The sequence below is a fragment of the Mustela putorius genome, unplaced genomic scaffold (genome assembly GCF_011764305.1).
Source record: "Mustela putorius furo isolate JIRA1106 unplaced genomic scaffold, ASM1176430v1.1 tig00000135_pilon_pilon_pilon, whole genome shotgun sequence".
Taxonomy (NCBI): domain Eukaryota; kingdom Metazoa; phylum Chordata; class Mammalia; order Carnivora; family Mustelidae; genus Mustela; species Mustela putorius.
This window is the reverse complement of record NW_025421292.1, coordinates 1706103-1729950: the sequence shown is the minus strand read 5'-3', so window position 1 is coordinate 1729950 and position 23848 is coordinate 1706103. Positions and strand designations below refer to the sequence as shown.

General features: G+C 42.4%; 1 protein-coding gene and 1 pseudogene across 1 annotated transcript; one reads left to right on the top strand and one right to left on the bottom strand.

The window, feature by feature from the left end:
* Window positions 1-3293: 3293 nt before the first annotated feature.
* On the top strand, window positions 3294-8923 carry LOC101692415 (annotated as a pseudogene).
* A 2864-nt stretch (window positions 8924-11787) lies between these two features.
* Window positions 11788-23260, bottom strand: LOC101692125 (HLA class II histocompatibility antigen, DP beta 1 chain). The gene is made up of 5 exons (XM_045074677.1): window positions 23097-23260; window positions 15799-16062; window positions 14379-14660; window positions 13712-13822; window positions 11788-12674 (listed from the first exon to the last, which is right to left on the bottom strand). Exons 1-5 carry the CDS (start codon window positions 23194-23196, stop codon window positions 12661-12663), a joined length of 771 nt encoding a protein of 256 aa, XP_044930612.1. The 5' UTR covers window positions 23197-23260; the 3' UTR covers window positions 11788-12660.
* Between the last annotated feature and the right edge of the window lie 588 nt (window positions 23261-23848).

Here is a 23848-nt window from a genome sequence, read left to right as displayed (position 1 = left end):
ATACACATTTGCCTTTCTAGACCCTATCCTCAAAAAACATCCAGAGCTATATTTTGCGACTGTGTCGGTATATAGATAAATACATTTGTATTATATATTTATATATTAAGATGTGTTCTTGGGCGCCTGGATGGCTCAGTGGGTTAAGCCTCTGCCTTCGGCTCGGGTCATGACCCCGGGGTCCTGGGATCGAGCCCCGTGTCGGGCTCTCTGCTCAGTAGGGAACCTGCTTCCCTCTCTCTCTGCCTGGCTCTCTGCCTACTTGTGATCTCTGTCTGTCAAATAAATAAAGTCTTTAAAAAAAAAATGTGTTCTTCATCCTAAAAGTTCATTTCCTATTTTAAAAGAAGTGTAAACATTTTCATGAACCCTCAAAAGCACTGTGGACCTTCGTGTGTACTGTGCCAAATGGATAAGTGGGCCATGACTGTGTCTTCATTGAAGATTTTATGTTTTATTAATTAAAAAAGATTCCTCTTCTTGTTTACTGAATGATCAGAATATTTTGTCTAATGTTAAAAAACCCTGCTTTTTCTCCTTTGCTTTATCTGGTTTCTGTGTGATGATTTTAATCTATTATTAGAACTTTCTTTAATGGAAAATTTCAAATATATGAACATAGAATGGTAAAATGAATCTTCTGCTATCTGTCAGCAGAAGATGGATAAAAAAATTTAATCAAATTTTTTTGATAAAAATTTTCAACTCATGGCCAATCTTGTTTCGTTTCTACCTCACTGACTCTTTCCTCCTCACCTGAATTATTTTTTTTTAGATTTTATTTATTTATTTATTTATTTATTTGACAGAGAGAGAGATCACAAGTAGGCAGAGAGAAAGGGGGAGGCAGGCTCTCTTCTGAGCAGAGAGCCCAATGTGGGGCTCCATCCCAGGACCCTCAGACCATGACGTGAGTGGAAGGCAGAGGCTTAACCTGCTGAGCCACCCAGGCGCCCTGCGCCTGGATTATTCTGAAGCTGTCCCAGATATCCTATGATTCCATCTGTGAACTTTTCAGTAGGTAGCACTGAGATAAGGACTCGCACAAATATCACAATTCTGTGATCACATCTAAAAATTAATAATGATTTTTATCAAGTATCCACTCAGTGTTCAGATGTCCTAGACCGTATGTATGTGTGTGTTTTTTCAAATCATGATCCAAATGGGAGCAGATAAAACTCTGAAATCTTTAAAAACGTATTTCCTGGGGCACCTGGGTGGTTTAGTCAGTTAAGCATCTGACTCTTCTCAGCGCAGGTCTTGATCTCAGGATCATGAGTTCAAGCCCCGCATTGGGCTGCACACTGGGCATGGAGACTACTTAAAGCAAAATAAAACAGAACCTTTATCCCCTAAGTTATTTTTGCCTACTTTTTTTATTATGGAAAAATTTAAACATATGAAAGCAGCTTATTATTTCTGTTTTTAAAAGGGTAAGTATTGCTTTTTTCAGTTTTCATTTTGAATACTATAAATACCAATAACATAAGACATACAAGGAAAGCCTTTGGGGTTCTCAATAATTTTTAAGAGTATAAGAGAGTCCTGAGCTGGGGGAGGAAACATTGTAAATAACTAGTCTAGAAGAGCTCTTAAAAATTACTCATACCTGTCTGTACCCTTCGAGATGTGGATTCAGTTTACCTGGCATGGGGCCTGAGCAAAGGTACTTTGGTAAAAGTTCCCCAGGATGATTCCAAACTGCAGCCTGTGTGGCGATCCTCTGCTCAGAGACCCGTAGGAAATAAGCAAAGGGACAGAGTAAGAAAGGCAACCAAATGCCCTAGGTCTGGAAGGGCCTCCTGGGACCTGCTGCATCCAGTAGAAATGCCATCAAGAGCAGGCATGGAACACCAAAATACCAGTGGCTAAAAACAAATAGGAATTAATTTTTCTCATATCACAAGAAATCTGAGGAAGACAGTTGGTGGTGTTAGTTTGACCACTTGTCGATGCTATCGGAGACCAGACAGTATCTTTGTACTCCACCATCTCTCAACGTTACCCTTCCTTCCGTGTACTCATCCCCTCGTTTCCCCAAAGTGGCAGCTACATCTCGCTATCACGTCAACAGTCAAGATGGAAGAAGTAAGTCATAGTGACAGCCACATCTGTTTCTTTAGCAAACTTCTGCTTTTGGGTCACACAGCCATCCTTAATTGCAAGGAAGTCTGAGGAGGGGAAAGAGGGGTCAGGATGAGTGTGGAGTGGGGTCAGCCAGACTGCGGTGTCTGCTGCCCACTGGTTGGACCGGTATGTGGGAAGTCAATATCCAGCTTCCTTCCCCCCACAGGACTTGTGCTGCTGAACAAGGCTGTTCATTTTATTTTATTTTATTTTTATTATTTTTTTAATTTTTATTTATTTTTTTTAAAGATTTTATTTATTTATTTGACAGACAGAGATCAAAAGTAGGCAGAGAGGCAGGCAGAGAGAGGAGGAAGCAGGCTCCCTGCAGAGCAGAAAGCCCGATGCGGGGCTCGATCCCAGGACCCTGGGATCATGACGTGAGCTGAAGGCAGAGGCTTAACCCACTGAGCCACCCAGGTGCCCCAAGGCTGTTAATTTTAGACTGAGTTAGCCATTAAGTCAGAAAAGTATGGCACCATGGAATGAATTCTGACATATTTTCCTTGACTAAACTATAAGAACATTATCATTATCATTATTATTATTATTTCTGTTATAGCTGCTGTAGTTCTGTTTCTGTCACTGTCAAACATGACATTCATCAACTAAGAAAAGATGCTTAGAAATATCTGACTCCATTTAGCTGCAAACACGCCCAATACTGAATACTGGGTCTTTAAAGAGCAACTTCAGGGGAGCCTGGGTGGCTCAGTGGGTTAAGCCTCTGCCTTCGGCTCAGATCATGATCTCAGGGTCCTGGAATCGAGCCCCACATTGTGCTCTCTGCTCAGCTGGGAGCTTGTTTCCCGCCCCCCCCCCCCCGCCTTGGCCTACTTATGCTCTCTCTCTCTGTGTCTAATTAATTAATTAATTAATTAATTTTTAAAAAAAAGACGAACTTCATCTTATTGCAAGTATTTTGGAGATCCTAAGTCTTGTATCCCACCCATGTCGACTGAACACTGGAAACTGAAAAGCGTAACTGCCACTGAGGTGTGATATTGACTTATTACTACAAATAAGTCTATGCCAGGTCTGAAATCATCCGAGATGGCCCCACACTCACCACATGCCCAGTGCCTGGGATCCTCCCCCATCCCGTTTCTGGGGCTCATAGAACCACATTTGCTCCTTACTAACAAGCCCCATGGAGGCGTGTGATGTCGGACAAGGCGCCATGTGAGGTGTGGTGACATAGAAGATAAATAGCTTGTGGGGTGCCTGGGTGGCTCAGTGGGTTAAAGCCTCTGCCTTCAGCTCAGGTCATGTTCCCAGGGTCCTGGGATCGAGCCCCACATGGGCCTCTCTGCTCAGCAGGGAGCCTGCTTCCTTCTCTCTCTCTTTGCCTGCCTCTCCGTCTACTTGTAATCTTTGTCAAATGAATAAATAAAATTAAAAAACAAAAGATAAATAGCTTGTGAGCCAGTGGTCACTGAAAGCCCTGCCTGTGCCAGGACAGGAGGAAGCCAGTCCGTATCTATCTGACGCCTGAGGGTGGGGAGCACCCCGGGAGCTCCATTTTGTATTTCATTGAGTCTACTCTTGTTACATTTTGGCTGAGAACCAGAGATGCTATATATATTGCATAGGATTAGGTTGAGCTGGGAGAAACAGAAAATTCTGAATGCAATAGTGGCTTAACCAAGACAGACTTCTCTTTCTTTCTTTCTTTCTTTTTTTTCATGACACCCGAGGTCTGATAGGATCTTTAACAGTGTCAGGGTTCAGATTCCTTCTATCTTTTCCCACCAGCCTCAACATGGCTCTTCCTGTTCAAGTCCAGTATGACTGCCTGAGTTCCGGCTTTCTTGTCTACATTCCAAACAACAGAAAGGGGAAAGGGGGAAGAAGGACCCATCTCCCTTTTTATAAGGGCACTTTCTAGAAGTTGCACACAGCAGTTCTGCATACAGCTCATTGGACAGAATTTGTGTGTGACCGTACGTAACCGGAGAGGAGGATGGGAAACCAGTACTTATTCTGGAAGTCCGTGTGACCTTGTGAAATGGAAAATTCTATTTAACAATCAGAGATTATGGATATTGGTGATAAAATTAATATTTTCTGTCATGCCATGTCTCTAAACAATTTCTCAAGTAAGATCCAAAAATGGGGAATTGTGCAGTGGTTTTTACCAATAAAATGGTCTTATAATTTCCATAAAAATCATTTGTATAAAACCACAGTTTTTTGCCTTAATGGAGGGAGGAGCATTCCAAGGTCATCTATCTATGAATGGTGGCTTAAAGGCCAACAGTTCAAGGCAAAGCATTAAGCAGAAGATTAAAAACAAATAGTCTGCTTATTTGGTTTTCCTGGCACACCTCCTACTGGGAATTTCTTAAATTTTTGGAGGCCTTTTTGGATGCACTTAGAGAAACACGCTTTCCTCCATGACTCTGCCATGAGTTGCCCCTGTTGCTAGGCCGGTGTCTGAGTATCTTGAGGTCATTGTCCTACTGGAACATCAGTAGAATAGCTACAGTATGCAACCTTACAAGATGATTTAATTTTAATTTAATACATCCTTTTAAAATGATTTAATTTGTTAACAATGCCAGCCAGTTGAATTCTCAGAGATATATGCCATATAGTTATGTATGTCTTACTCAAATCATTAAACTCCAGGGATCAGTATACCTGTTTAGCCCATAAAGCAATATTATCCAATACAACTTTATAGAATAATGGAACTGTTCTACATCTGTGCAGTCCAATATGGTGGCCAGTAGCCCCAGATGGCTATTGAGCACTTGAAATGTGGTTAGCGCCCCTAAGGAACTTTACTTTTAATTTTATTTAATTTTAATTAATCTAGCCACATGTGGCTACTAGTGGGCTAGTGGTTACTGTATTAGCATGGCTCGAAAGCATCTTGCTGTTTAAGGAGCTTCTAAATTTGGATCCATTTTTGCTAATTGGTGAAGAGACCCAAGTTTAGTATGGATGTGGATATGCAGTTTTCAGAATTCAAACATACCAATTGATTCCTGTTCTCCTTTCTCAGGTAAGGAGTTTCAAGGGCAAAGGCTTTTACCTGATTTTGGGAAAAAAATTTTTTCCCAAAAGTTTACTTTAATCATTAAGTTAATCATTAAGTCAATAAGGGAAGACAGGTTTTGGGTGCAGTACTTTTAAAAAATCGGTGTTACAGAGATATAATTTACACACAGTAAAATTTATCCTTCTTTGCTGAATTGTTCAGAAGTTTTGACAAACATGCATTGTGTAATCACCACAATGATCAAGAAAAAGGATATGCCTTCCCAACAAAAAAGTTCTTCACAGGCCCAATTGTAACCCCTGGTTAATGTGTCATTATTGTAATGAGCAATTTTAATACTTGAATTGGATTTAGGTCATCTGTTTATTGCATATATATATTTTTAATTTTAGTTAACATACAGTGCAAATTTGGTTTCTGGAGGGGAATTCAGTGATTCATCGCTTACATATAATACCCAGCGCTCATCACAATGCGTGCCCTCTTTAACTCCCATCACCCATTAGGTCAGCTGTTTAAATTCTGTTTTTATTGGATTATGCCTCAGGGTGGAAGAATTTATATTGGTGATACAGTCAATGTGGCTTGTTAGGGCAGCCGAGTGAAAGCAAACTGTGGTGGTGAACATAATTTATTGGTATTAAAAAGAATACACCAGCCAAATGGATGCACGTATACTAACCAAGGATTGATTTTGGAAGATCCTTTACTGAGGAAATGATATCAAGTACAGTGCTAACATCACACATCTCTATATATTACAACTAGATGAGTTAAATATATGTACTTGGAACAGTCCCTGGCACTTAGTAAGTACTACTTAAGGATTAGCGAATCTTCCTAATATTGCTGTAACTTCCAAGATGCACCTACCTTTTGACTGCCAGTGAGTTCTATTGGTGGGATGGGTATCTCCAGGTTCTCCAATTATTTGATCATAATTGTTATTTTGCATATTCTCCTAGAGACTTGACATTTTCATATTACCTCTCCCCCCACCCCCCGGGGAAGTAGAATTCCAGAGGTTCAAAGTGGTAGCTTTTCCAATTTCCAGAATTGCATTAGTGAATTCAAATAACATACCCGGGGACTGGCGAAATCACCACTGGAACTTTTTTGGTTTCTTGTAAACCCCTTTAATGTTATCTCAGCTGATCTCGCCTTATATATAGTTTCCCTTCCACATGCCCCAATATTCAAAATAGCCCTCATATTAGACTAGGTTTTCCTGATTGATAGTTGCTGTTGATCCTGTATCCCAAGGTTCCTAGAATTCTGGGATATTTTTTTTGTTCCAAAGTTTTTTAATAGAGTCTACAGCGTCTCCAGACAGATCTACCACTGCAACAGGTCTAGAGGGACAGACTTTGGGGGCTATTTGTGCTGTCCTACAAGAGGATCTGGCTTGATCTTTAGGGTAAAACTCTTTAAACTCACAGGGCGAATGAAGGAGGTGTGTTGAAGTGCCCCCCTTTTTGTATGTACCAGGAAAAATGTGTTCGTAAAGTTTATGAGCTCTTTGTCTTTGTGATTTCCTTTGGCTTGGTTCCCAGCGGTTTTCAACTATGTGAGTTGGAAGTTTGCCAAGATTATTTCTATGGTTGAAGCGTCTGTATGTGGTAGAATTGGACTGTTCGTGCTTCCTTAACTTCTTTTGTAATTTTATTAACTTGCTAGTGGGCCTGTTATGTCTTTGAGATTTGATATCCTCAAGTCTAATGAGCTGTGACCAGACAAGACTCTTTCTTTCTACCTTCCCTTGCTTGTGTCATTCTTTTTTTTTTTTTTTTAAAGATTTTATTTATTTATTTGACAGAGAGAAATCACAAGTAGATGGAGAGGCAGGCAGAGAGAGAGAGAGGGAAGCAGGCTCCCTGCTGAGCAGAGAGCCCGATGCGGGACTCGATCCCAGGACCCTGAGATCATGACCCCAGCCGAAGGCAGCAGCTTAACCCACTGAGCCACCCAGGCGCCCCAGCTTGTGTCATTCTTTTTCACGTTTCAGTTCTCTAGCAGTTTCACCATGGGATGGTTCTGCCTCCACTGAAAGCTACTAAGAGAGGGCCTACATATTTTTAGAGAAAGATTGTAAGCTCTACTCTGCGCCCCAGTATGGTAGCTACTAGTCACAGGTGGCTTTGACAATTTGAATTTAAATATTTTAAAATTAAATGAAGATTTCACCTCCTTAGTTGCATGGGCCATTAGCATGTGGCTACTTTATCGGACTGCTCAGACACAGAACATTTCCACCATTGCGGAATAGTTCTATTGGACAGCGATGCTCTGTTTCCGGGTGATCGCATTCACTCTCCAGCTACTAGCAGTCTTTAGTTATGTAGTCCTTCTTTCCAAAGTTGACGCTGAAGGGTTTCCTTCTGTTGGTATGCTCTCTTTAGATTCAGTTATGTAAAAATATAATTAGGGTTTGTTTAGTGACAGAGCCATGACTAGCATATTTTCACGGCTGCTGTTAAAGGCATAGCCAAACCGCAGAAGCACCGCGCTACCAAAGCCTCAACATTTGGCCATATTTGTTTTGGCTTTTGTATGCCTAACTTTTTCTCTTTTTTTTTTTTTTTTTTTTTTTTTTTTTTAAAAATGTTGGAGTATTCCCAAATGGACAAATGCCCTTGCTTCTTGTTCCAAGTGTAGATTCCACTCTCGGCCACTAGGTGGTGATGGGATCCTTCTTCATATTCTCGAGCTTCCGAGGCCATTTAAAATTCAGATCCTTGCAGTGCTGCTTCTTCAAAAAACTGAGAATTTTCTCATGAGCATTAACAATACCCTACAATTTTAATTCCTACAGTTGTTCAATAACGAAGGAAAGGATAACCCCCTGACAACAGGAGCCGGAAGTGAGTGTAGCCGGGGAGAGAAGGTGACTGCGGGGTGGGGGTGGGCCTGTCCACCCAGCACTTGGATTCATCTCCTTCATTTCCTACAGGGAAGAAGCTTACACCGAGCCGTGGAGCCTGAAAAGCTAATACAATGCCCCTACAATAAAACCCACCAGAGCTGCAGGTTTCCTCACCATTTTATCGAGTACGGAAAGAGTCATGCCGGTGTTGTAAATTGGTTGCTTGTTCCGTCAGTGCTCGCCACTTCAGTGCTCACCAGGTTCCCCGGCCAGAATCAGTCATCGTATCTCAAGCTGTGATGATAAAAGCTGTACTGAGCAGAATGTTGTCAACCAAATCAGGAGCCTTGGACAAGAGACTCTGGCTGTGCGCACATGGCAGTGCCCCCCTCCTTGTGATGAAGGCTGGGATAAAGATCTGTAGCAACAGACCAGCACCCCACTTGTCCTGGGGACAGCCAACTACTGTGACAACAACAACCCTGCCAGCAATACAGTTAGGGGTTCTGGAAAAGAAGAGTAACCTGGCCTCGGGCATGCATGTTTCCTTGGCTCTGCCGAATTCGCTGTGGTAGAAAAGCAACGGAAATGCACAGTAACTGAGTATCTACCTCATCAAACGCCAGGCCCTAGAAGACTCTTGTTTCTTCCTACTACCAGTGGGTTCTTCACTTTTTTCCTCTTAGTTTAATTGTAGAAAGATAAACTGTGACTTTCAAACTGATAAGTACGTTTCTCCTCTTTTCCCCTCTCCCTGCTTTGAGTTCTCACTCATTGGATGCAAGAAAGAACATTGTGGTGCCTGGCCAGTTAGGTCAGTGGCAGAAGCTCAGCAGGTAGGACGTGGGACCTGTGATCTTAGGGTTGTGAGTTCAAGCCCCCTGTTGGGTGTGGATCCTGATTAAAACAGTTTTTTGTTTTTGTGTGTGGTTTTTTTTTTTTTAAGAGAGAAACCTTAAGCTCAGAAGAACTATTTCAAATAAAGCATCGCTCTAGATTAAAAAAAAAGAAAAGGACAGAAGTACTAAGTAATTTATGTGTTACGAAAAAGAAATTTCCCTATTATGTTTCCACATGGCAATCCTCTACCCTCAAGAGGACAAGCTTCAAAACAGGACTCAGTGGTTAGAATTCTGAGTTAACGCACAGCTTTCGGACTGTCCTCAGATGACACCATGTTAGGAGGAATTTTTAACCAAACAGAAGATCAGGGAGACTCTCTTCTTGTCAAACCCTAAATTAATGTATTGGTTCTGTTTTATAAGGACTCTAAGATAACAGGCAAATGTTTTTGTTTTTGTTTTTTAATTTTAATTTATTTTTTAAAAGATTTTATTTATTTATTTCACAGAGGTCACAAGTAAGCAGAGAGGCAGACAGAGAGGGAGAGAGAGAGAGGAGGAAGCAGGCTCCCTGCAGAGCAGAGAACCCCATGTGGGGCTCGATCCCAGGACCCTAGGATCATGAGCTGAAGGCAGAGGCTTAAAGGAACTTAAGGAACTTAAACCAAGTTCCTTTTAATTATGACTCCAGATAATATTAAATTAACTCTTAGGCATTATAAATGCTGGCTTGTCAGACCTCTCTGGCAAGGCTTGTTTTTTATCAAAATCCCAAATAGTGAAGTCCCGTGAAGTGAAGGCAGTGCAGGCAATGTGAGGCTCATTCATAGTCAAGCTTCTCAGATGTGAAATTCTTTGGAAACTAAGTGGATTGCCTCTCTCTTTTTCCAAGATGATGAACAGTGGACATACGAATTACAACTTAACTTTCTCATCTGGAGCACTGAGAGGTAGGCTACTATATCTGGCATTGAGTAGAAACCAAAAACTTCAAAGAACAGAATACTTTCATCTGCATCCTTTGTTTGTACTTCAGCTTTTCAAAAACTCTTTAATCCAAGGGCATGGCTGGCTCAGTCGCTCTTGGTCTCAGGGTTGTGAGTTCAAGTCCCCTGTTGGGCATAGGGATAACTTTTTAAAAAAGCCTACTTAAATGCTAATAGGATTCATAAAACATTTGTAATAGTAATTTCACATAATAATAATTAAATATAATTATATGAATTTAGCTCTATGTCTTCTGCAATAACCCATGTTTCCAGAAACCTAGTCTTTAGGGTGTTTTCTGTATCAACATATGTCTTTTTTGGATAAAAATGGATACTCATGTTATTTTGAAAGTTGTCAGCCAAATGAGTGGTTTGCCTCTGTGCGGAAAAGAAGTAACGTAGCAGGTCTACCATCCTTTTGGCCTGCTTACAAAGTTGGCCCCTGCCTGGCATCTGGGAATTTGGATTTTTCAAAGGGTTCCCACCATTTTCAGACCTGATAAGAATATGCTTAAATTGTACCTAAACTGTACAAAAATATGGTTTATGCTGAACACCTGCTTTCCTTCTGCAAGTCTGGAATTTGGGTATGTGCTGGCAGATGGTGCCTACATGACCAGGCTCCAGTAAAAATCCTGAGTGCTGAGCTTTTCTGGCAGACAATATTTCACACGTGTGATCACAACTTGTGGCTGGAGAAATTAAGTGTTTCCTGTGGCTCCAATAGGAGACGAGTTCTGGAAGCTTACACCTGGTTTTTCTGGGCTTTGCCCCATGTGCTTTTTCCTTGACTTTGCTTTATAGACCTTTGCGGTAATAAATCACAGCCATGAGTACAACTACATGATTCCTCCTAGTGAACCACCTAATCTGGCTGGTCTTGAGGACCCCTGACACAGCCCTTTATTTAAAATCACCAAAAACTGACTGAAGGTTATAGTTTATGATGATATTGGGTCAAACTGGCTTTAAGTAGTCACAAGGAAGAAGGTCAGTGAAGAAAGGAAAGCTCTTTAAGCTTGGGTAAGGCCCATCATTTTTTAAAAAATATTTTATTTATTTATTTGACAGAGAGAGATCACAAGTAGACAGAGAGGCAGGCAGAGAGAGAGAGAGGGAAGCAGGCTCCCTGCTGAGCAGAGAGCCCGATGTGGGACTCGATCCCGGGACCCTGAGATCATGACCTGAGCTGAAGGCAGCGGCTTAACCCACTGAGCCACCCAGGCGTCCCAGGCCCATCATTTTTGAGAAATGATCCTAATCTGTAAATGTTACAGGAATTAGAAGTTTTCCTGATTACTATTATATGAAATTTGGGCTTAGGGGCATTACATACCATGAAATGATGGAAACAAATATGATTTCTGTCTTGGTCTGAAATGTTAATTAAAAAGATTTATAAAAATCATAATAAAGTGTATTCTAAAAGCAGACGCATGTCTGAAAAAAATCTGGTATACACTATGACCCATCAATTGCACTACAGGGTATTTACCTCAAAAATACAGATGTGGTGAAAAGAAGGGCCACCCCAGTATGCACCCCAATGTTCATAGCAGCAATGGCCACAATAGCCAAAATGTAGAAAGAGCCAAGATTCCCTTCAACAGACGAACGGATAAAGAATATGTGGTCCATATACACAATAGAATATTACTCAGCCCCCAGAAAGGATGAATACCCAAATTTTGCATCAACATGGGTGGGACTGGAGGACATTATGTTGAGTGAAATAAGCAAGCAGAGAAAGTCAGTTGTCACAAGGTTTCATTTATTTGTGGAACATCAGGAATAACATGGAGGACATTAGGAGAAGGGAAAAATGAAGGGGAGGAAATCGAAGTGAGAAATGAACCATGGGAGACTGTGGACTCTGGGAAACAAACTGAGGGTTTTAGAGGGGAGGGAGATGAACCTGTAGGTGGGTATTAAGGAAGGCATGGATTGCATGGAGCAGGTATTATATGCAAACAATGAATCATGGAACACTACATCAAAAACTAATGATGTACTGTATGGTGACTAAAATAAAACAATAAAAAATTTTTTAAAAATCTGGTATACACTTGTCTTTGGCCCTTTGGGAACTGGAGATATATTTCCTGACTCAGGAAGGGAAAGAAATTCGGGTGATCTGATAAACAGAGAGTCATGGGGCAAGTCTGTTTTTATGCCTCGATGTGAATAGTATTAAAAAAGAACTATAAATATTAACATATTACACCTGTATATACAATTCTGATCTTCTGTTGGTTTTTATACTTGGAAAGCATATTCTTAGTGACTGACATACTTTATCACTTTATCAGTCCTGTATGAATGTCAAGTCCAAGCTCAGTGTCTTTTCCACATGGAATTTCTAGGGGAATTTCCACCCTTCACTGGTAAGAATGCAGCATGAACTTGGTCATCTACAATGGTATAAAGCAAATTTTAGGGGGTCCACTATCAGTTGGCCTCCGGCTCAATAGGGAGAACTGATCACCATCAAGAAGTTTATTTTTCCATGACTAGATAAAACAACAGTGACTTGTCCAGTGATCACCAAACCCTTCAACCGTAAGCATGGCCCATGACCATCTATTTCCTCTCAAAAAAAAAAAAAGAAAAACAACACTCGGTTTAGATGGTTTATGTTCCTCAGGAAAGGTCACTCTATAGACTGGAAGAACTTGAGAAAGAGAAAGTATGTTGAAATAAAATGCAGAGACTCAGAAAATGGCCTAAGGGAGCACAATTTAGCCATTATGTCCTTTCTGGATGTGGGAGGTTGCTGCACAACAGGAATATCAGAACTGCTTTTTCCAAGGCTACATGTGATGTCTGAGATCAGTTCAGGAGCCCTGTGAAGAAAAAGAAGGAGGAGGAAGAGGAGGAAAAGAGGAAGAAGAATAATTATTCATTTATTTATATTTACTTTTAAAGATTTTATTTATTTATTTGAGAGAAAGCACAAGTGGTGGGGAGGGGGAGGAACAGAGTGAGAGGGAGAGGGAGGCTCCCCACTAGGCGGGAGCCCAATGCGGGTCTTGAGCCCAGGACCCCGAGATCATGACCTGAGCCAAAGGTAGATGTTTAACCAAGTGAGACTCTCAGGTGCCCCAGAAGAAGAATTTAAAACAATCCAAGCTTAAAGTCTACAATTCCTTTCTGTCTAGAGTCCCAGGGGAGAAAAAAATTATAGCAAGAGGTTAAATGTTGACTTAATGAAAAATGGTAAAGAGTTTCTAGAGTTCCTTCAGCAGTGGGGCAAAGTCACGCTCTGTAGCCACACCCACTTAAAGAGGAAAATAGGAACAAGAGTTGGGGGCATTTGGGCTCAATTTGAGAGAAAGGAGCAGCCTCAGAGTTTCTCCTATTGTCCGGGCACGTCCTGTGATCTATCCTGACTGAACACAGCACACTCATGAATGCTCCCAATCTCGTGTTGCAATGAAATGAATTATATCCAAGAAAGAAAAAGGGAGCAGAAATACCACCTGTTGGCTGAGGTTCCTGTCATCCTGAAATGAGAGTGAAAGGGAAGATGGATTGGTCATTGGGAGAGTAAGGAGCAATGACATCTTGGAAAGTTATCCGAACATTTCCACCGGCGTCCCCATGTCACTGGGAATGAAAGCAGGGCCCGCTCTGCAGGTGTGAGTCCCCAGACCCAAGAGAACACCCTGAAGAACAGGCTATCTGGCGCCCTGTCTTACTGGACCCGATCTCGGGCTACGGCTACGCGCCTTCCTCCCTACAGGGCTGTCTTTGCCTCATCAGAGTCTGATTTCAGTGGCCTCTTTTGCTCTGTTGTTTTTCTTTTCTGTGAAAACGTCCCTACTGAAGAATAGTGACACAGTGGAAAGACAGTATCAACCACTTTCCAGAAGTTTCTTACCTCTCTGGCTTCGAAAACGGAGGATGAAGCTCATTCCGAGGGCAATGAATCCTAGCACCAAGCCTCCGACTCCAGCCAGCATCTTGCTCCGGGCAGAATCAGCTTGTAGCCCTGGGGAGAACAGAAGTCAGGGTGACTCCCCGCCTCCATGTGCATCCACCCCAGGGCCCTGTCTGACACCAGGAGCCTGATCTAATCTGCCACGGAGGGAAAAGGAAGGGGAGAAGGCCAAGTGCGGAGTCACTATGGAGAAGGAGTAGGTGTGGAAAGCACTCTAAAGTTTGGGGCCTCAGAGTTCTGGCTTCCACAGGAGGAAATGCTGGTTTGAGGTCAGGCATTAAGTCCAAGCTTAAGGGACTGAAGGGAGGCTGAAGGGAGAGGCATTTCCATGTCTGAGGACCAGTCATGAAGGTGACTGCCTTTCTGTTTTGTTTGTTTGTTTGTCTGTTTGTTTGTTTTTTGACACAGAGAGATTCCTTAGATGTCCCCCGCCTCCTGACGGGGCGGGATAAATATGTATGAGGATTGCCAGATCTTCCCTGCTCCCAGCCAAGGCTGAGGCCCGTTAGGTTGCTGAGGATCACAGGGTAGCGTTGTGCAGTGACACAAGACAAAATGAGTGGACCTCTGAGCCTGGGGCCTGGAGGGTCATCAGGGAGTAACTCACTCCACTCCACGGTGACAGGACTGTCCAGGCTGGGGTGCTCCACTTGGCAGCTGTAAACGTCTCCCTGCTGGGGGGTCATTTCCAGCATCACCAGGATCTGGAATGTCCAGTCTCCGTTATGCATCAAGTTGGTGGATAAAACCCCAGCTGTTTCCTCCTGTCCATTCAAGAACCAGCGGACTTGAATGTGGCCTGGGTAGAAATCTGACACGTGGCAAACAAGCAGGTTGTGGTGCTGCGGGTGCCCCTTCTTAGAGGGGGAAACGTGCACTTGAGGCTGGACTGGGAGGGGAAAAGACTCTTATTAGGACAGCTGAGACAGCCAATGCAGTGCATTGAGCGGCTTTCTTGCCAAACAGACTTCTCAGATGTTAAAGATCACTCCTATCCCCTAATAAGCTACTTAGAGGCAGGAGAATGGGAACCCAGTAGAAAAAAGGAATAAAACATTCAAATGTTCTAAGAATGACCTTGTCATACCCAATAATGCAAGAGCAAAGAAGAACAGGAGAGGGTCAGTTGGTGCTCTAGAACACTTCTGCCAGAAATGTAGGTTGACAGTGACTAATATTCTTTGAGCAGAAATATTGGACCAGTAATGAGGCTACCTGAATTTACATTTTTCTCATCTTGTTCAAAAAGGTGTATAATCCTGCCAGATATTATCTTGGAATCAGAATATATTCAGCCCCTAGATTTCCTCTGATCTAGCAGTCTGATATTCTCCTTAAAAAGAAGAGGAGAAAATGGGATGCCTGGGTGGCTTAGTTGGTTAAGCATCTACCCTAGGCTGCCTTCATGTTCTTCATGAACCCTGGGATCGAGTCCACATAGGACTCCTTGCTGGGTGCAGAGCCTTCTTCTCCCTCTGCCTGCCTCTCCCCCTGCTTGTGCTTGAACTCTCTTTCTCTCTGATAGATGATAGATAGATAGATAGCTGGGAGAAGAAATAAAGTAGCTTGGTCTGTTGTTGGTTTTTAAAAAAAATTTTTAGATTATTTCTTTCTTTATTTGACAGATAGAGATCACAAGTAGGCAGAGAGAGAGGAGGAAGCAGGCTCCCTGCTGAGCAGAGAGCCCAATGCAGGACTTGATCCCAGAACCCTGAGACCATGACCCAAGCTGAAGGCAGAGGCTTAACCCACTGAGCCACCCAGGTGCCCCAGCTTGATCTGTTCTTGATTTTAACCTGTCTTCGGGCTTCCTCTACCAGGAAAAAAAAAAAAAAAAGGGCTGTGGCAAAATCCGCAAACCCAGTGCTGCTGGCTCTTTCCTGTCTGCCCAGCGGGGTAGTCTGGCCCCTTGCCGCGCTGGCCTGGCCCCTGGGCTCCTTGTGGACTCCGGGTCCCGTCGGCCGCTCCCGCCTCTGCTGCCCAAGTCCACCCCGTGCGGAGTGGCTGCTTCAGACCCGCCCTGTCACCTCGGCGCTTCAGCGTGAAACCCTCGTCCAGGTCGAAGTTGTGCTTGCACACGGAGTCCACGGCGCTCCGTCTCAGGTACAGGAACTCCCTCTGGATGTTCCAGTTCCTGGCAATTATGCGGCCCAGCTCGGACTCGGGGACAAACACCCCCGCGGCGCTGTCGAACTGGACGAACAACTCTCGGTTGTAGGTGTATTGCTCCAGGAAGCGGTGCGTCCCGTTTAACTCCAAGCAGGTGCTCCGCCTCTGGTAGACGTAAAGATCTGCGGGGAGTAAACCAGGAGGTGAATGGAAGAATGTCTGGGAGAGGGGCGCCTGGGTGGCTCAGGCCCTGATGCCAGAATCGGGGATCAAGTCCCCTATCACGCTCCCCGCTGTGTGGGGGTGGGAGCCTGATTCTCCCTCAGCCTCTGGCTGCCCCTCCCCCTGCCCCCACCCCGCGAAATAAATAAATAAATAAATAAATAAAACCTTTAAACAAAAAGAATGTATAGGGGAATATAATAATGAATATGGGGGTGAGGAAGCATTTCTTAAGCAAACATAAAATCACAAAGAGCTATGCAAAGGGCACCACTAAGAAGTTAAGAGACAGAATAGAAATACACTATACAGTGATAGGGAACTGGGTAAGGAGTGGGAATGGGAATTTATAGGAGAGGAAACTTGCAAGGCAGACTGCAGCTCACCCGTGGGAAGAAACTTCAGAAAGTAATGAGACTGAGATCTGTTAGACTCGGAACAGTTAGCGTCTGGATAGGTCCATGTTGTTGCTTGGCGGTGTGGAGAAAGCATCATATGGAGTGTAGCCGCCCACCCTCCCATGGCTAGAAGGACACTTGGTCAACTTGAAGAGATGTATGCCATATGACTCAGCACTCCCACAACTTGTTAGAGGTCTAGAATGTCCACACAGGTCCATAAAGGAACAAGTAGGGGCTGTGGCTGCCTGTGGCATTATTTATGACCCTGAGGAATTGGCAGGAATCAGTTGGTGTGATCATACCTGGGACAGCAAACACCTAAAATCTCTTGTCGATGTGTACCATGGAATATTTTGTTAAAGATTTTATTTATTTATTTATTTATTTAGAGAGAAAGCATGAACGGAGGAGGGCAGAGGAGCAAGGAGAGAGGATCCCAGACAGACTCCCCGCTGAGCATGGAGCTGGCATGGGGTTCGAGCTCAGGACCTTGAGATCATGACCTGAGCTGAGATCAAGAGTCAGATGCTCAACCGAGTCAGCCACCCAGATGGCCCTGGATCATGGAGTGTTATGTAACCATTAGATGAAACCAAATGGTTGTACACTTTATAGTAGAAATATTAAAAATATAGGCACAAGAAATATCTATCTTGAAAGAATGCTTAAGAACAAAAACTATGTAGGAAACCCACTAGAGTGGGTGAGTGCATTCTCTGTGTATTTTAGAATCTTATCACAATGGTCCCATTAGGGACACGCAGACAATTTGATTTTTCCCCCATGTCCTGTCCTGTTCTTTACACTTGAACATTTTAAGGCAAGTTTCTCTTTTATTCATATTTGTATACAGCACCTAACCTAAGCCTTAGTAAATTCTTTTTTTTTTAAGATTTTATTTATTTATTTGACAGACAGAGATCACAAGTAGGCAGAGAGGCAGGCAGAGAGAGAGGAGGAAGCAGGCTCCCCGCTGAGCAGAGGGCCCGATGTGGCTCGACGTGGGGCTCGACGTGGGGCTCGATCCCAGGACCCAGAGATCCTGACCTGAGCCGAAGGCAGAGGCTTAACCCACTGAGCCACCCAAGCGCCCCGCCTTAGTAAATTCTTATAAATCAAAGAATAAGCAGAAAATTGGTTTTGTTTTTTAACATGTTTCCAGCTTTACTGACATATATTTGACAATAAAATCATATATATTTAAGGTGTGAAACCTGATGGTCTGATATATGTGTACATTGTGAAATATTCTGAAGTCAATCGATATATTCATCATCTCATACAGTTACTAATTGTCCTTTTTTCTCCTTCTTTGGTGAGACCACCTAAGAGTTCAAGTACACAATATAATATTGTCAACTATAGTCACACTGCTGTACACGGTTCTCCAGAACTTACCTATAACTGAAACGTAGTACTCCTTGAAAAATATCTCCCTATTTTCACCTCCTCCAGCTCCTGTAACCATTTCTATCAATTTGACTATTTCAGATTTCACATATAAGTAAGATCATGCAGTATTTGTCTTTCTACATCTGGCTCATTTCACTGAACATAACGTCCTACAGGTTTATCCATGTTGTTGCAAATGTCAGGATTTCCTTCTTTTTAAAGGCTGAAGAGTATTGCATTGTGTATATATACACCATATTTTCTTTATTCATTCATCTGTTCTTGGACATTTAAGTTGTGTCCATATATTGGTTTTGAGAATAGTACTGAAATGAACAGAGAAGAGCTGGTATCTTTTCAAAATCCAGATTTCATTTCTTCTGGATATATGCCCAGAAGCGAGATTGCTGGATCATATGGCAGTCCTATTTTTAATTTTTTGAGGCACCTCCATACCGTTTACCATAGTAGCTGCACCAACTTATATCCTCACAGCTGTATCTGGTTCTCTTTTTGCCACATCCTAGCATTATTAATCTTCCACCTTTTGATTCTATCCATTCTAACAGGTGTGAGATGATACCTCACTGTGGTTTTAATTTGTATTATGAAGTTGATAATTAGTAAAGTGAATTAGTAAATTCATTAGTAATGTTGAGCACTTCTTCATATACATGTTAACCACTGTATGTCTTCTTTGGAGAAATGTCTATTCAGATCCTTTGCTGTTTTTTTAAATCAGGATTTTTTTTTTTCTATTGAGTTACATGAGCTCCTGAATTTCGAATACATGGTTTGCAAATATTTTCTCCCCATTCCATAGGTTGCCTTTTCACTGTATTGTTTCCTTTTCTGTGCAAAAGCTTTTCAGTTTTTCTGTTTTTGCTTGTTGCTTGTGTTTTTGATGTTGTATCCAAAAAAATCATTGTGTAGACCAGTGTCAAGAAGGTTTTCCTTTATGTTTTCTTCTAGGAGTTTTATAATTTTGGATTTTACATAAATATTTAATCAATTTTGAGTTGATTTTAGTATATGGTATGAGATAAGGGTCCTATTTTATTATTCTGCATGTGGATATCCAGTTTTCTCAATATCACTTATTGAAGAATGTCTTTCCTTTATTGTACGTTCTTGGCACTCTTGTTGAATATCAGTTGACTGTAGATATATGGATTTATTTCTGGATGTCTATTATATTCCACTGTTGCCTATATGTCTGAATTTATGCCAGCATCATAGTGTTTTGATCACTGTAGCACTGTAATACATTTTGAAATCAGGAAATGTGATGCTGTGTTCTTCTTGCTCAAGATTGTCTTGATCATTCAGGGTCTTTTGTAATTCCAAACGACTTTTAGAATTGTCCCATTGTACTTTTGTAAAGAACCCCGTTGGAGGTTCGAAAGGGATGGCATAGAATCTGTATGTAACTTTAGGTTGTATGAACATTCTTCTAGTCCATGAACGTGGATGTCTTCATTTATCTGTGTCTTCTTTGATTTATTTTACCAATTTTTCAGTAATTTCCATTTCTTCTTACTTCTTTGGTTAAGTTTATTCCTAAGTATTTTATACTTTTTGTTGCTATTGTGTGTGATTGTTTTCTTTCTTTATTTTTGTGATTGTTTGTGTGTGTGTGTGTGTGTGTGTGTGTGTGTGTGATTGTTTTCTTAACTTCAGTTTGGATAGTTCTTTGTCTGTGCATAGAAAGGTGATTGATGTTTGTATTTTGATTTCCTATCCTGCAAGTTTACTGGATTTGTTCTGTTTTTACTGGATTCATGGTATGTTTTAATAGTTTTTTTTTTGTTGAGTCTCAAAGGTTTTCTGTCTACCTGAACATGTCATCCACAAACAGGGATAATTCTATTTCTTCTTTTCTGATTTGGATATCTTTTATGTCTTTTTCTTGTCTAATTGCTCTGTCTAGGATTATCTTACGTTGAAAAGAGGACGCAAGAGTGGACATCCTTGGCTTGAACCAGATTTTGGAAAGCTCTCAGTTTTCCCCCATTGATAAGATAGGCTGTGGGCTTTTCATCTATGGCCTTTATTATGTTGAGGTTAAGGTCCCTCTACATTTTTGTTGAGAGTTTAATCATGAATGGATGTTGAACTTTCTCAACTGCATTTTCTGTGTCTGTTGAGATGATCATGTATTGTTTTTCTCTTTCCGTTTGTTAGCATGGTGTATCTCGTCGATTTATTTATTTGCTTATGTCCAAATTTGCTTGCATCCCAGGGATAAATCCCACTTAGTCATGGTGTATAATTCCTTTAATATGAATTTGGTTTGTTTGTATTCTTTTGAGAATCTTGAATATATATTCATTATGAATATTGGCCTGCAGTTTTCTTTTCTAGGGTTGTCTTTGTCTGATTTTGTTATCAAGGTAATACTACCAGCAAAGAATTGATTATAAATTGCTGGCTGCCTGGAATCTAATTGGGGCTCTACAGCTGGCTGTTGAAGGAGTATTTAAGTTGCAGCTTCTCTGTGTGACTTAAAGTGTATCATAAATGGAAAGTCCTGAATGAATTTATCACACAACTGCCCAGACCACAGAAATGAGGACAGTGCTGCACAGTGGCAGAAGTAAAGGATGTTTGAAGAACAGGTCAACACAAGGCTCACACTGTGATTTCAGGGCTGAGCTCTGGGAGCCCAAGCTCCAGAAGAAGCTCCTTCCTCCACTCAGGAGTCTTTCTGAGTGGCTGTCAAAGGGCCTTAACAGGCCATCCAAACAGTAGGAAGAAGTGTGAGGGGGTCTGACCATCATCTCTGTCTCTGCAGAGATGATAAGAGTTGATCTGGGTGGTCTTATCAGAGTCCTTGTCCTTCCTTAGGGCTCCACATGCCCCAACTTGAAGTTGCTCAACTGGTTGCTCAGGGAAGAAGAGAGGCACCACACAAATCTCAGGGAGCCCTATACAACTTTAGACTACAAGGGCTGTGCTACAGTAGCACTTCAGTTCTCTTAGCTCTACCAAACCGTTCTTGCTCTGGGCTCTGCCCCTCAGCCTCTGAACCCCTGGCCCCATCCACTTTGGAGTCTGTGCTCTCTGTCTTCCATCAGCCTACTGCTGATACTGCTGCTCTACTCCCCCACATTGAATGAACTCCATTTCCTGTTCCACTGAGAGTTTTCCCCACCTGTTTTTCAATGAGGATACAGTTCTGTTAGTTCTGAATAATGGTTTTGATTTTTTTTTTTTCAAAGCAGTGGACTTTTAAAAAACTTCTGTTGTAGTCCCAGTAGTTTATTTTTGCTTTAATTCTGGCAAGTAAAGCAACTTTAAGTTAGACTCTCACCATTTCCACCTGTAAAAAAGGATGTTACTATTATTTTTATTATTTACCTTGAAGAACTATGTTAAAATTAAATAAAATGTTATAAATAAAACCTAGAGCATAGTATCTGGTCCTGGTCACTGGAGGTTAAAGCCCTTCCCCTTGTCAAGCTATGATGGCTTAAATTATGTGGAGACGAAGAGAAACACAAAGGACCGAACCCTAGTTTGTTCAGAATGGCTCAAATGGAGCTGCCCTTTGAGGCACAACATTAGTGCTTGAAAAGGAGCTTTTATTAATTTAATATTGATAATTTCTTTCTTTCCACCTCATCTTTAACTTGGGAAAGGGAGATAGAAGAAGTGGACTAAACAGTAGATTAAATCCCCAGGTGTCTTCTGCCTCCCAGGTGTATGATAGGTTAGAGTCCCAAGGCGTCAATGCCAGAGTGGCAAATGTCATGAACAAGGAATGTTTCAAGTGGCTGTTGGATGAAACAGTTCTGTTTCATCCATGAGTTGGATGCTTTCTTTCTCCAAAGTTTTCTTCATGACCCAATAGTCACTAGTGTTTTCTTAACAACTTCAGCATCTCCCCTTTTGTCTCTTTTTATTTTTGCTCTGTTGGAAGTTGAAGAAATCTTGAGGAGTTGGAGGCATAAGAAGTTGGAGGAATATGCCCAACCCATTGGGTCCAAGTTTCCAGGACTCATATTTCACTTAGTAATGAGTTCTTCAGCATCAAAACTGTGCAGAGAGCTCCTGGTCCACCTGCTTGCTCCCCATAGCAGTCTCTCTCACAAGGTAATGAGACTATATTCGTTCTTCTTAAATCTGAATCCACTGGGTTCTCCATCTCATCCCACCTCTCCTACCACACCACACTTCTCGCTGTTCACTCCAAAGGATACCCTAGCCCCGTTTTCAATGTACTCATATCAGCACTACTGTCCCTGGGCCCCACAATAGAGTTGCCTCTCCTGTCACCTCTTGTGGGACGCTGTCCCATCTCACCAGCTACTTCCACAGTTCCTCTGGCTGTCTAGGACTCTCGTTTCTCCATTTTTTTCTCTCATGGCAGGCATGAGCCCACAGCTGAGCTGCCCTGTCTAACTCTCTGCCCATCCGAGTTAGAAATGTCTGAAATTTTCCCTTCTCTCTACCTGAGAAATGAGTACATTGGGATGGAATTTGAGCAGATGAATTTGGGAGTTTCAAATGCTTTTATCCCTGGAAATTAAGGAAGGAACCTGAGAGTACCTGATCCTCAGGAGAAAGTGGGGCTGGCCTTATGGATGGGGATGAGGAGGTTGGGAAATTTTAACATAAACAAATTCACCATTCTATCACAAATGGTCTTCTTCATGGTGAAGAAGAGGTCATTTCCTGTTTCCGACTTCTTCTCTGGCCTGTCCTGATGTGCCCTGATCCAATTCCTGATGTGAGGGACAATCAGCTGCACTGGTATCCTGTTGGTCTTAACCACAGCTTGTCCTCATCACCCTCCCCTGCTGCTCTGGCCATCATTGGTTCCTCACTGGTTCCAGTGACAGTTCCTGCCTGGTTCTGTGGAAGGGGCCCTTACCTGGAGCGCTGATTCTACAGGGTGATCTTCAGATCTTGGACAATGCAGACTAACCCTAATTTCCCCTTTCTGATCTTTGGTGGATGTTGAAATGTCACTTTGGTGACCCTTTTGTGAGAACCTTGTCCCTCCAAAATCACTCCAGACCACCAGGTACCATTGTCCCCATTACATGCACACCCTCATCTCCTCTCTCTGGTGAGAATAGCAGTGCCTGTACCATGTCAGAGCCCCAAAGTCTTTCTCAGGGACTGGGCCCACATGGAAAACTCCCTAAGGTCATTCCCTGAGCTGGATTCTCCAAGAGGAGCAGCTCTGCACTTACCTGGGCTCTCTCTGCTGTGAACCAAAGGGGAGCTCAGCATCACCAAGGACATCATGAGGGCTGCCATCCCTGGGACCTCAATGATCCTCAAGACCACCATCCTGGAGCCTGGGAAAGGATGGGGGCTGAGACACTTGCAGTCAGAGCGTCTCTCACTCAATGGGCTCCACTCCTAAAATATCAGAGATGATGAGCTTGGACAGGCTTCCTTATTCCCTGGGTGTGGCCAGATTCTGAAAAAGGAATCAATAAGCAGGAATTGATACTCACCAGACAGAAGTTTGGCATAAAGCACATGATTCTTTAAGGTGTTAAGATTCACTGAAGAGAGTATAAGGAAAGGGATCCTCATTTTGAGCAACTGGGTGAGTCATAAGGCTTGATTTTTTTTTTTAATATACTTTCCTCCCTAGGAATTGATCCCAAGGAATGTCATTCCCTGGTGGGAATGATGGTGGAATGCCATCCCCCTTGCATGGACATGTTGTGGGACAGAGAAGGTCCTAAGCAGTGTGTTAATGATTAAACTGCCCATCCCAGAACTCAAAATTAGCCCTGGGAGTTAATGCAGTTTTGCAAAGTATATGGTGTGGTTCCTCTCAGTGGTTCTGTAGCTTTTAGAATAAGAAAGGGTATGGACTAAGGGTCTCTGCGTTTCATAGGTGTGGAAGTAGGTGTACAACTTTACACAACTTTACTTGCCTTTCTGTGCCACGATTTCTTCATTTTTGAAATGGGGATGGTAGCACCTG

What these genes read in the sequence shown, in the direction of transcription:
- LOC101692125 (XM_045074677.1), bottom strand. Translation starts at nt 23,196, where the DNA reads ATGGTGGTCTTGAGGATCATTGAGGTCCCAGGGATGGCAGCCCTCATG. An exon ending in TTTCACGCTGAAGCGCCGAG is followed by an intron (nt 14,661 to 15,798) that starts GTGACAGGGCGG and finishes TTCCCCTCCCAG; the next exon opens with TCCAGCCTCAAGTGCACGTT. An exon ending in TCCTGTCACCGTGGAGTGGA is followed by an intron (nt 13,823 to 14,378) that starts GTGAGTTACTCC and finishes TGTTCTCCCCAG; the next exon opens with GGCTACAAGCTGATTCTGCC.